This window comes from Hemicordylus capensis, chromosome 6 (assembly GCF_027244095.1).
Source record: "Hemicordylus capensis ecotype Gifberg chromosome 6, rHemCap1.1.pri, whole genome shotgun sequence".
In the NCBI taxonomy this organism is placed as follows: domain Eukaryota; kingdom Metazoa; phylum Chordata; class Lepidosauria; order Squamata; family Cordylidae; genus Hemicordylus; species Hemicordylus capensis.
Window position 1 is genome coordinate 59,812,100 of NC_069662.1, and position 13,561 is coordinate 59,825,660.

Consider the following 13,561-nt stretch of genomic DNA (forward strand, 5'->3'; position numbering starts at 1 on the left):
TTTCTATAACTTAGCAACAATGTTTCTCTTTTCTTGTTGCCTCTAGCCACAGGTATGCAGAGTTGTTGTTTAAAATAAAAAATACAGAAATCTGCACAACTTGAACCAAAGATGAAAGTGTATGACTGCACAAACCATGAACAGCAATCCCGTTCAAGATGAAGTATAGTAAAAGCCACTGTACTTTATCTTTGAAAAACGACTCTACTTTATCTCTTGAAAAAAACGTTTGTGTTGAATGAATCAACAATACTCATATATGGTACAAACCATGCTCTGAGAGGCATCCACAATGTTTAGATGAAGAAATGTTCAAACAAATGAATTGCTTGAAACAAATGTTCAAAAATATTGTTACACTGATATGAAACATCATAGAGAGGAATATAGTAAAAATGTCTAACAAGGGTTTCCAATTCTGCAAGATCTGGGAAATGAAGGACTAGACTACACTTTGCATTAAATGCATAATTTGGCCTTGCATGTTTGACTTCTTAAAATTAAATAGCAGCCAAGGAGCACAGCATTTGGCAGAAGATATTTAACCTTTTCTCATTGCACTGCAGTCCCAGCAACTAGCACTTATAGGAGCTTTCCTTCAGATGCAAAATGGCGGCTTCAGTAAAGCCATGTTTTGCAGGGCTGTGGTCTCAAGAGTAAGGTAATTACTCTTTATGTATCATGGTCCCTCATTATGTATCATGGTCCTGATCCTGATTCCCCCACACACTCCTAGATTGGTATTTAAGTTTTAAACACACACATAGGACCAATTGTGTTTTTAGTGTGATGCGTAGTTTAGCCCTCAAGTTCTGTTTCCTAGGTACGATGGCATGAATGGGATGGATTGTCCCCTGAGAAATAATGCTTAGTCCCTATTGTGAGGATTTTTTAAAAAAAATCCTCAAACTGCAACTACTATCCAGTGCAGAGTTGGGTGTGTTGAAATCAATGGCTTTCAATCAACTAATCAGTAAAAGAAGTTGTTTTAATTTCTCTCCTCTTCCTCAGGCTGCTGCAGCTCCCAAACTGACATAAAAATCAAGTTGGGTAAAGACTCTCCCCAACTCGGGAGAGAAGTAGAACTGTACTGTGAGTCGAGCTTCTCAGAGACTGGTGTGTTCTGGATGTTACACGACAAGGAGAACAATCCCCACTTCCTCTTATATATTTCTTCACGGGGCACGATAACATCAACAGCAACACCAACAAACGATTTTGGTGTAAGAAAAAGTGGCAACACTTACATGCTGAAAGTGAATCACTTCAAGAAGCAGAATGAGGGCACGTATTATTGCATTGTTAATCGCAACCAGGCCTTGTATTTCAGTCAAGGCCAGAATGTCTACCTGCCAGGTGAGCTTTGTCACCAGCATCTAATCCCCACAGTAAGCCTCCACATACCCCTCCTGCCAGACCAGTGGCATCTTTTGCCCACTTCCTTGGTGTCCCCTCTGGAAAGTGAGCTACAAATCCTCTCTTCTCTTATTTGCCTGCCCTTAGTTACTCAAGGCCCTTGACCCAGGTAATCCTGTGGAGTGTCCCATTCCTTTCCCACACCATAGCCCTCTCTCAACCACTGTCAGATCATTTTGCCTTTGCACCAAACACTACTGACCTAAACAGAGGTGTGGCAAGATTGGAGGCAGCCCTGGGAAAGATTTGAGGATGGGTCCCCTGTCTGCCCCCATTACCTGCCTGGCCCACTCCCACCCAACCCAACCACCTGCCTGCCTTTCTGCCCACCCACTCTCCCACCTGTGTTCTGCCACTAGCCTACCTCCACTGGGCAGTGCCTACCTGTTGGCACTTGGCCCCAACTCCATGCCAGCCATGCCAATGCAGCCTGATGACATCAGTGAGCTGGCACAGCCACACTGCTTCATGCCAGTGAGAACAGGCTTGCCTTAAGGGGACTGACTGCCTGTTCTCCATGGGATCAGTGCAGCTCCACAGTGGCTCGGTGACACAGAGAGGGGCTGGCACAACAGCCAGTGCTTGGTCCAAAAATCAAACGTAGCGGGGAACAGGAGGGGACCACTGGTAGCCCCTAGAGACCTGCGACCCCAGGCTTTTCCATCTCCCCCTGTTCAGTCGTGACTACGCCACTGAATCAAAATCCTTCCTGTCTCACCCAGAAGAGACAGTCTTGATAAGGGAGCTGCAAAGGCTGGACTCCCTCTCTTTTGTATCTGGATCAAGATTTGGTGCTCCGTGCAAGCAATTTGAAGACTCCCAGCCTGGTCTAACAACCTTTCTTGGTTCAGGCTTTAAAAAGTGGGAACCAGTGCTTTGATGAGTTGCTTTCATGTTCTTTCTTCATCCTGGCCATGTCCGTGTAGTCCAACAGAAAGAGGATGGTAGCAGAGTCCATCTCTGAGCCATGGTAAACAGGTAGATAATGCTGCTTTATTTTGTTTACAGTGAGTACCACCCAATCTCCCACCACCCGTAAGGCTGCAACTCAGGCTCCAAACACCACAAAAAACCCGGTGGAATACTCATATCCGTCAGGTATGTTTCTTTAACTGTCCTTCTAAAATCACAGGTAGCCACATTTTTGCTCATCAGAAATAAAAAGCCAACAGGCAAAGTAAAACAATGTCTTTGTTAGGAGCAACTAAAATATCACATAGCTGTAAGAAAGCTTTCAAGTTCTCTAAAACTCTTCTTCAGTCTGGATGTTAAACAGAAGGAATAGGAGACAAAGCTAGGCATGAAGGGGGGCAGTTTACAGTTTGGAATAGTTCTGGGAGAAGTGCAGGAGGTATTGGGCAGTTTTAGATTGCACTTCTGCTAAGCGTGAGACAGATATCATATTTCTGCTTTCTGCTTTGCAAGGTACCTACATGTTTCATTTTGCTTGAACCCGATCCAAGTAACTGCTAGCTTTTATATCTCCCAAATAGCAAATGAATAGTTTTCCCCCACCCCGTTTTATCCCAATAGTCCTCAGTGCAAACTGAAATCCGTCTTGCATTTAGAGGTTAATCTAATCTAATCTAATCTAATCTAAAAAATATTTTTGCATTCCATTCTCAAAACTATTATAATCTGCATAATATGGGACATATCTACCATGCTCAACTTTGTCTTTCTATCCCGTCATCTCATTTTGCTTAACATCCAGCCCAAAGAAGAGTTCTGGGGAACTCAAAACTTGCTCACTTCTTTATGTTTCTAAATTGCTCCTAAATAGAGTACCCAGCTTTGGCTTTTCTTTTCTTTCTTTTTTAAAACCCTCCTACAAATTTGAGGTCATAATCTGAAACCGTTTTCATAATCAGAGCGACTTCATATTCCATTTATGCTTCTACAGCAATGGAGCCAATTGTTCTGTGATGCTTCAATTTCCCCCTCCCATTGTGTGAGTGGATGAGCGTTGTTGTTGTTGTTCTTGTTCTTGTTGTTTTTGTTCTTGTTGAGGAATAAAAAAAAAAAGATTATTGGGATAGGTTAGAACAGTAATTAAAGCAAATGGAGAAGTACATGAAATACTGTATGTCCAGAATACCTAGGTTTAAATGACTCCCAACTTGAAGAACTCTCTAATTTAAAGCCAGAGCTATTGATGCATTTAAAATGAAGAGGTTTTAGTCATTCAGTGGCTGACATGATGCATAGTGTTCCATCACTAGAATGCTGATGAACAGCCCTGACACGGTTAAGAAGGAGCAGTTCCACAAGCAGCACTACTATGCTTTTTCCTCTTCACCACAATGGAAATATCTGTGGTAGTGCTGCATGAGCAAGCCTCATTCTTAATGTCTGCCACAGCCCCAGCACTGAGCGTTACAGCAATGGTCATGTCGGCCATTTTTTAATTCATATCTCCAAAAGGTTTAAAGTTAAAACAAAAATTCATCTGTGAGACCTACTAAGAATTAACATTGTGGGACATTTCAGACCCCAGATAACATGGTTGTACAGTTTTAGTCCTTTAATATAAACTGTAGTACAATGTCATATTGTAACATTAAACTGCAATCAAATACAGCTTATGCGGGGGCGGGGGGCTGTCATTGTGACTTAACTGGAGTCTCTTTCAGCCTAGACCCAGTTTAGTAAAGTGCTTTTCCAAGTACAGGAGAGTTAAAGCTGTTCCACCAAAGGAGAAGAGATTAAACTCTAACTGGGTTCCAGTGATGCCGTATATTTAAAGAAAGCACAGTTTTCTTGGTGGGAAGGGCCTTTCACAAATACCCAATACTGATCAAAGGGAAAGGTTGTTGCTCTATGCCCTGCTTGTAGATATCTCATCTTGGAGGCATCTGATCAGCACAACAGGAAACAGTAGCAGCAGGGGTGTAGCAAGGTTGGAGTGGGCCCAGAGATAAGATTTTAAAATGTCCCCCCACACACACACTGAAGCTCAGCTCATGAAGTAAAGAAATCTTAAATGAGGCTGAATAGTGGTAACAAAAAACATAGTAAAATTAAATATCTATCTATCCTATGTGCGACAATAGAACATCATCCTAAATTATTTTTTGAAACGTTTTGTAAATTGCAGACAATGCAAGTCATTGAATGGTACCAGAGAAATACAGGCTGTTTTGGTAGCTCCAGGTCTTAACAGCCACATCAATTTTGGAAGATGAATACAACTGAAGGAAGCCCGGGTGGGTGCATGGCTGGGGGAGTCAGTCATGTGACTTGCCTCTGGGGGGGCCCCAAGGCAATGGGCCCCCAGACAACTGTCTCCCCTTGCCCTATGATAGTTACGCCCCTGAGTAGCAGAGAGGGGCTGTCATTCAATAAGCAAGGCTTCTGTTCTCAGTACAATTTTCTTACAGCTATTATTTCATTGTAAGTAAAAGACTGTGCACAACTGTGTGTGTGTACATTATCTGTACACAGCCATATTGTATGTGAGAAATGCATATTTTTATATTTTACTAGGTATCAGTAAAACAGATTGGTATTATCCCAAGGAAGGAAGGAAAAGGAAATAATGTTAATATTTTATATTACAATATAATTATTATGTCATATTTATTAAAGTAGTACCATACTAAAAGTAAGGTAAAGTGTGCTGTCAAGTCGATTTCGACTCCTGGCACCCAGAGAACCCTGTGGTTTTCTTTGGTAGAATACAGTAGGCATTTACCATTGCATCTTCCTGCACAGTTTGAGATGATGCCTTTCAGCATCTTCCTATATTGCTGCTGCCTGATATAGTATCAGTGGGGATTTGAACCGGCAAACCTCTGCTTGTTAGTCAAGCATTTGTCTGCTGCGCCACTTAAGGTGATAGTACCATATTAGCTGTTACTAAATACCTATTTAGCCAGTAGTAAATTGGTACTATTTAATAGCTCTATTAAATAGTGGCATTCAAGGCAGCGGGATACTTATTACATGTGGTGCAAGATCAGGGCTGGAACCTGGTTTGTGGAGGCCCTCAGCAAGGTGCCTTCCAGTGCCGCCCCCCCATCTCAGTGGACCCCTTTCCTTTAACTTGGAGTGGGGGGCGGGTAGACACAAGTTTCTATTTTTCTCACACATCTGCCAAGATAAGAAAAGGGGGGCCCATATAACAGTTGCCAGTTGCTGGGTGTGTCTGCTCATCTCTAGGAGGCCAGGGCAATCATCAGTGCTGAGCCTCCATGGGGCACTAGGACCCCAGCAGCTACCCAAGGATATCACAAGCTGATGCAGCCATAGTTAAGGCTCCATGACAATGGAGCATAATGGCATTAGGAAATGGTGCTAAAAACTTGGCTATATATGCAAAAGATTTGTTATTGGTTATTGCCTCAGGATTAATTTTTGGTTTGTTCTATTCCTGCAGAGAAAATTCCAGGTAATGAAGGTCCAAAGTTCTTCTGTGCTGTGTACATCTGGGCTCCCTTAGCTGGGGGTTGCCTCTTCCTGCTAATAATCTTTCTGATCACCTTATCAGTGTGCTGCGGTAAGAGAATTTATCTTCCATTCTGGCCAGCTGCACTGGGAAGGGTAGTTTTAATGCTAGTGCCATATATACTAATGAAAAAGCTGCCCACTCTGGCATCGCTCATGATTTTGTATTTACAGAACATGCCCACTTTCTTCTCTCTTGATAGCTGGGCTGTCATCATCCGAATATCATTTTAAAAAGCGTTTAAAGCCCTGCTAACATCTGGGCAATAGAATAAAACGAGAGGCTGCAATCACAGTAAGGCAGATACTGGGTCAGGGACCCATTTTAGGACATAAAACTGCCTACTTTAATATTGTCTACAATGACTGGCAGTGGTTCTGCAAGGTTTCAGGCAGAGGTCTCTCCCAACCCTACCTGGAGATGCCAGAGAGTGAATCTACCTGGGACTTCATGCATGCAAGCAGATGTTCTTCCATGGAGCTATGGCCCCATCTCCTAAAGCAGTCCTGTTCAACTTAGGCCCCCCACCAGCTAGTTTTGGACTACAACTCCCATAATCCCCAGCCACAGTGGCCAGTAGCCAGGGATTATGGGAGTTGTAGGTCAACATCTGCAGGAGGGCTGAAGTTGAGCAGGTCTGCCCTAAAGGGAATATCTTACAGTAGACTGTCCTCACATGTACTCACCCATCCAAATGCAAACCAGGGTAGACTCTTCTTAGCAAAGTGAACGATTCATGCTGGCGTTCTGTTTGGAATTACTTTTGACAGACCATTTGGTATGTGGTATCTTATAACGTGGTGAAGTATTGTTTTCTGGCTAACAAGACTAGGATAAGAAATGTTGAGAAGCAAGATATGGGGTTGGATTGAATTAAATTTTAGATTATTATAATGCATGGAGCCCTCTGTTTTATGTAATGGGTGAACTTGGGTGTTACGGATCTGTTTTATGTTTTAACAGTTTATTACTTATTTGACCAAGTTCGCTTTTATGTAAAGCTCACTTTTATGTAAAGCTTTTGTACTTTGTGTTTTGCTTGTCGAATGACTGTAAAAATAAAAATATTAGATATTAGATTCATGCTGGCTTACCACAAGACCGACTCTCCTTTTGCAAAGCATCAGTGTTTGTGTTTTAAAAGGTTGGGAGTAGAATACAAATAAGGACACAACATAAGCCTTATTCAGACATTATGTTGTAAATGTGTTCAGATGTCTGCATATAGTATATGTTTGTGGGAATGACTACATACCTTCATTTTAAAAGTAAAGCTGGGTGCAGACTCCTGAAGTATACTGCTGTATTTGTGCTGAACATAATGTGTGAATAAATGTGCATGCATACAGATCTGTACATGTGCACACTGGACACAGATTGTGTGTGCACTGAACATAAAGTGTGAATAAGGCTTTAGCATCAAAACTGGTGGCTCTTTTATATATTTAGATTTATATCCCGCCACATTCAACCAATTTATTTATTTTGCTTTTAAAACGCTTTATGAGCTTTTTGTTGTTAAAAGGCATATCATAACAACAACAATATGCATTGGAATCATTGGTAATACATCTGGACTTGATAGATCTGAAGCGGGGGCTCTTCTGTATCAGTGGTAGACTGGCTGAGGATCCTTGGTCTTTAGCCACCAATTTAATAGGGAGGATATAATTCCTGTGAGAGAAGCCACTAGAGAATGGTATCAGATGAAGGGGGCTGGAACTGAAATGCTATAAATGTGATCAGATACAGCCTGAGCTCCCAGGGTCAAATTACATGTTGCATCAGAACTCCATGATTAGACCTCCCAACATAATTGTCATCTTTTAAGAGCAGCCATGAGGTGGGGGTAATTTGGATCAGGGCTGAGTCATGGGAGAGGAAGCTAACCCTCTCCCCAGTGTCACAGCTCTGATCCAAATTCCTACCTCATATGAAATTGCAATTAGATTTAAGTTGGGGAATCTGAAAACTAACCCAATCCCTAGAGCAGCTCAGAAGACTGAGGGGAACACAGCACAATTTTTATTCACCTTTCCCTCATACCTATAGCTCCCTGTATTTTCTAGTTAGAAAACACAGTATAAAATATAGTTTGTTCTACTGGTATCAGCTAGAACAAATTCTTGAAGCAGAAACACTTGATATTGTCCAGCCTGCTTAAAAAATTTAAGCACCCTCCTAGAAATTCTGATTTAAACTGTTTTTCTTAAAATAATTAGATAAGCTTGTTGCCGAATTGTGCTATTTAATTAAATTATTATTAACAATATTTATATATCACTTCCAACAACAAAAACTTCTCAAAGCAGTTTACGCAGCAAACGATAAATTTCATTGGTCCTTAAAGTTATTCATAGAAACTGTCTATGAATAGACAGAGAGCAGAGTGTAGTAGTTAGAGTGCTGGACTAGGACCGGAGAGACCCGAGTTCAAATCCGCATTCAGCCATGATACTAGCTGGGTGACTCTGGGCCAGTCACTTCTCTCTCAGCCTAACCTACTTCACAGGGTTGTTGTGAGGAGAAGCTTAAGTATGTAATACACCTCTCTGGCCTCCTTGGAGGAAGAGTGGGATATAAAATGTATAAATACATACATACATACATACATACATACATACATAACATCTGAAGTCATACAACATCCTGCAGAAATTTCATTCAGTTTTAATTTGTAGGATTTACAGCCTCTTCAGATAGTGCTGTTTTCACATGAAGGCAGGGTATAGCTACCAGCTGAATACTGGTAGCAAGTGTCCAGTGAACACAAGCCCCCCTAGCCTACCCAGGGGCTACCAGTGCCATGCTGTCTGCCCCCTCCTCACTGCCCCCTCCCCCATTTGCCACCATGGCTTGCCTCCTCCCTGCTGCCCCACCCCTCATTTGCTTCCTGCTGCTCCTCACTGCCGCTTCTCCTCACCCCTGCCACTCAGTAGTCAGTTCACGCGGTGGTGGAGTGTGTTCATGGCTTCTCTCAGATAAGGAGAGAAGCCATAGAATCCATCCACATTGCATGAGCCACATAAAAAATGGAAGACGCACATGCACCCTAATGCCTAATTCGGGCGCATGCACACCCTCCATTTTTTACCTGGTTGTGCAGCAGTAAGGCTCATTCTCATTTAAGCAAGAGAAGCCGTGCCTCTCCACAACTGTGCAAACTGGCTACCAAGCAGTCCAGGTGAGGAGCAGTGGAGCAAGGAGCAGGGGGGCAAAGAGCAGCAGGGGCAGCAGCAGAAGGAAGAGGAGGGGGTGCTGGCAGCAGCAGTGGCAGTAAGTAAAAAGTAAAAAACAAAGTAAAATATTGGCATCACACAAAAAATTAAAGCGGGGGCGATGTTCATTTATTGAACCCAGGCCCCCACTGACCTTGCTATGCCCCTGCATGGAGGACATGCAGTTGTTACCAGCTTGTTGAGCAGATACAGACAATTTCTCTGGGAAATCACATTTTCCTTGCACTGCAACCATAACCTTGAGTTGTTTGGAAAATATGACTTGGTTCTGCCCACAGTTATTTTGAGGAGTTGCTTGGAAAATGTGACACACACTTAACTGCAGCCATTTTGAGAGTTCAGTTTGAGGCCCTATTTGAGGGTGGGTTTTTTCCCCTCCCCCCACCTCTGATCCCCCACACCACCCAAAAATATGGTCCACAGGACTGTATCACATGCTTCTGCCTATTTATTTATTATATTTGTTTCACAACTATTTTTCCCATCACACCCTGGGCAAAAAATTGCCCTGTGCCTGAAAGTGAGGGAAATACAGGATAGGTGCTGGGATTGGAGGGCAGAAAGTTATACTGAATGTCACATCTGATAGAAGTTATTCCTCATTTGGGAAGAGAAAGAATAATAATGTTTTAATCGCTATGAGTCTTTGCAGGACAATGTTTAATGATTGATTTATGATTAAGTGCCATCAAGTTGGTGTCAACTCTTAGCGACCACATAGATAGATTCTCTCCAGGATGATCTGTCTTCAACTTGGCCTTTAAGGTCTCTCAGTGGTGCATTCATTGCTGTCGTAATCAAGTCCACCTACCTTGCTGCTGGTCATCCTCTTCTTCTCTTTCCTTCAACTTTCCCCAGCATTATAGACTTCTCAAGGGAGCTGGGTCTTCACATAATGGGACCGAAGTATGATAGTTTGAGCCTGGTCATTTGTGCCTCAAGTGAAAATTCTTTCACTTTCACTAAATGTTTAATACTGGATGCATTTTCCTTCAGAGATACAAAAGTGGAATAGCTGAACACAAGTAGTGCAAGGAAATTCACTCTCTACAGTCCTTATTTTTCAACGAACAATGTGTGCTGCAATAAACATGGGAGAGCAATTCCCCACTGATTATAAATGGTTTGCTCAGTCTTTATTATAACAGAGGAACCCATATCCCTGTCCTGGATATGCACAATTTGTGGATACGCAATTTGTGCAAGTGCTTCCCAGACTGAGCAGGAGGAAGTGGTGTAAAATCCCATGGTTAACCCTAACATTTTGAAGCCGCCTTCGGATTTTACACCAGAGATTTTACACCATCATTTCTCTTAGAGAGAGAAGGGGGGGAGGCTGGTGATTGACAGCTTTCCCTCCCCCACCCCTTCTCGGTGAATTTGTGCATGGGCACAGAAGGCTCAGGAGGAGTTTGCGGCTGGAGTTTCTCCAACCACGCCTTGAGCACGGCAGCTGCTTTTCCTTAATCGTCTCGCAATTTGTGTAAGAGCACCGGACTCTTGCAAAAAAAAAAAAAGGTGAAAAATAGTCTGCTGTGTAAGCCACACTTCTACAGCTCCAATCCCATGCTCTCTTACTTGTGAGGAAGCCCGCTGAACTCAATCATTTACTTCTGAGTAAATCCAGCAAGCCTGCAAACTGTTCTCAAAACTTTAAAAATCAGTTACTAGTTTATAATGCATATACAACGCTTTAAGCCTGAAACATCAAGGTAAGATGTGAATACAGGCTATGGCTGTGGCTTGCTGTTCCCATATGCAAGACAGTGTCAAAACCCAGAACAAAACTCGTACAAACACACACCAAGCCTATACACTGCAAAGAAATTTTAAGGTGCGATTTGGAAAGCACCCCGTTTAAGCTTTGGTTTACATACATTTTGTATGAATTCCAATTCTGCCACTTCACATTTCAAACACCCACCAGAACAGCATTTCTTGAGAACAGACACTCTGACACTTCTTTTGGCATGTCCAGGAAGGCTGAAATGCTCTCACCCACAATTTGTGAGAGTAACCATTCCATTTACTACCTCATATTGCTTGATACCATCTATTCCACTTTCATTTTTATTTATGCTTGTTTTTTTATATCTATATGTATACCCTGCTTTTCATAGATATTGTACATTATTCTGTTTTTACATCTGAAGACATAGTTTGCAACCTAAGAAAGCTGATGCTGTCTTAAAAATTAATTATCTGAAAAGAGGCTACTGAACTCACACTTAAAGAAACAGTGATGTAATACTAGAGAGCTTGGAGATTTGGCCCTTTAAATCTAATTCCAACACGGCCCAAACCCAATAAGATACAGGATGTAAGCATCTAAGACTCAGGATGTAAAATTGATATATTTTAAAAGCTTATGGAGAATCACTGTTGCAGGAGGTGGGCAGCTTTGAAGCTTGCACTTCTGTAAACAGGTCAAAGGCTCAAGCCTTCAGCCATGACACTGAAGGTGCTTACGTGAAAAAGCCTTCTGTGCGTCTTAGGTGGATATCTTGGCTGAAGGCTTGAGGTTATGGTTATACAGGTATAAACAATATCTCCTTTGGGAAGTACTCTTTAACCAGTCTCATTTATGCACTAAAGATGCCAAGACAAAAAGTAAGGGATTAGATATACTTTCTGGGCCATTATGAACTCAAATATAAAACAAAGGAGTTGATAATACCAGGAAAACAAAGCAGCATTGTATGTATCAAGAAATTAATTTATTCTTTTCTTCCCCAAAAGATCCAAGAAGAAGAAGAAGAAGATGTAGATGTAAAAGGTGTGTTCCAAATTCCATTCTCTTGACTTAGTTTCTATCTATTATCTATTTTGAAGAATTTGTTTATTGTGAGAAATAAAGTCATTTTGATCAATACTTCTCTATAATGTACAGATACTAAATTCTGCATTCACAATCCTGCCACTGAAATTAGCAGAATGTAGTACTTTCTACACCGGAATATGCCAAGTGGAAATTAAATGTTTTTTAAAGAAATTCTGAATATCATACTTCCCAATTACCTACACTAGATCCAATTTTGGAAGAACAGTCCTGCTAAGTTCGCTGGATGTACTACTTTCTACACTGGAATATGCTCAGTTTAATTTTATTTTTATTTATTTTTTAAGAAATTCTGAATATATTAATATTTTAATGAGATTTTAATTGCATTAATAATTCCAAAATGAATTATTCATTTTGATCAATTCAGATCAATAATTCCAAAATGATATCCTAACCCTGTTGGGCTTTTCAAGTTGCAGAGGAAAATCCCTCTTAGACAGTCAGACATTGGCATTGTTCCCTGTTGTTCCTTTGTAAAATATACAAACATGGGAGATGAGCAAAAATGTCTCAAATCTTGTGCACTATTGGCACTAGATTTTCTGCATAATGCTTCCATTAATTAGTTTAATACATTATGAATCTCTTCCAATCCTTCTGAGCCCTATTGACACCAATAATACAAAGAGTACAAATGCAAAATCTTACTCTAGCAGGGTGCAAATATCAATTTAAGGCCTATACCTTGAAATCTATTTTGATCAAAAATATTGCAGGAAATCCTTTGGTCAGTGAGAGTGTTGGCTATATACATTCATAGAGAAAAAAATACTTCTGGGTGGCTTCCATATCAGAGCCATTGCTTTACTGTAATAAGCCAGAAGTTCCACACAGCAGATTTAATATAGTGCTATATTATCCCAACATGCCTGTTTTCATGCCCAATACCATACTATAATGTTTATTCACAAATAAATTCCATCAGCAGAAGCCCCTGGCAATCTCAAAAGTGTATTGACTGAAGGTTCAGCCCATTTTTTGCTTCTTGTTAATCCCAGCTGGAGAGTTGATGAATAGCCTGTTCTAAAAGTGTACATTCATTCTGGAATGAATGGGAGGGAAATAAACTGAATGAGGCCTATTGGTTTTTTCACTCATTCTGAAACATGTCTGCAGTTACAAACTGAGATCTAAATAAAATGAGTGGCATAAGCCTTTCCTTTGTTCAAAAGTCTATTATTTTTATTAAGAGGGCTTACCACGTAGCATGTGAGCAAGGGTGGACTTTTTTTTTTTAAAGGCTCCTTTCCTGGCAGTCACCATTTCGCTTTTTCCACAATGCCCCAGATGTAGCATCATTCCATGGCATAATACAAGAAAGATGGCAACCTTCAGTGCAGATCACTCAGCAGTGCAAGCTACTCATGGAAGGTGCCTCCCCAGGGATTCTCCCCCTCCCACTATAGCCGCCCCCCACCCATGCCAAGGGTCACCCAGTCTTTAGGAGCAGCTTTCAGATGGTTCATGGGGTTGCAGTGGTGAGAAGGAGCGGGAAGATCCATAGCATGAGCTTCATTCTGCTCACACAAGTTAGGATCCGTTCCTAACTACTGGTATTGGCGCAACCAGGAGGCTTTTCTCACATGCAGCCTAACTCAGTTTAGGGACGCCCAAACC

The 13,561-nt window shown here is 41.5% G+C and overlaps 1 protein-coding gene across 9 annotated transcripts in view; it reads left to right on the forward strand.

The window, feature by feature from the left end:
• CD8A (CD8 subunit alpha) overlaps positions 1 to 13,561 on the forward strand; it is a 41,475-nt gene that overhangs the window by 25,686 nt on the left and 2,228 nt on the right. For all 9 annotated transcript variants that reach the window (XM_053259421.1, XM_053259427.1, XM_053259425.1 and 6 more), the window contains 4 exons: positions 1,012 to 1,356; positions 2,425 to 2,514; positions 5,795 to 5,914; positions 11,842 to 11,878. In XM_053259421.1, the coding sequence (XP_053115396.1) occupies positions 1,012 to 1,356; positions 2,425 to 2,514; positions 5,795 to 5,914; positions 11,842 to 11,878 (592 nt within the window). The remainder of the gene's footprint in view (positions 1 to 1,011; positions 1,357 to 2,424; positions 2,515 to 5,794; positions 5,915 to 11,841; positions 11,879 to 13,561) is intronic.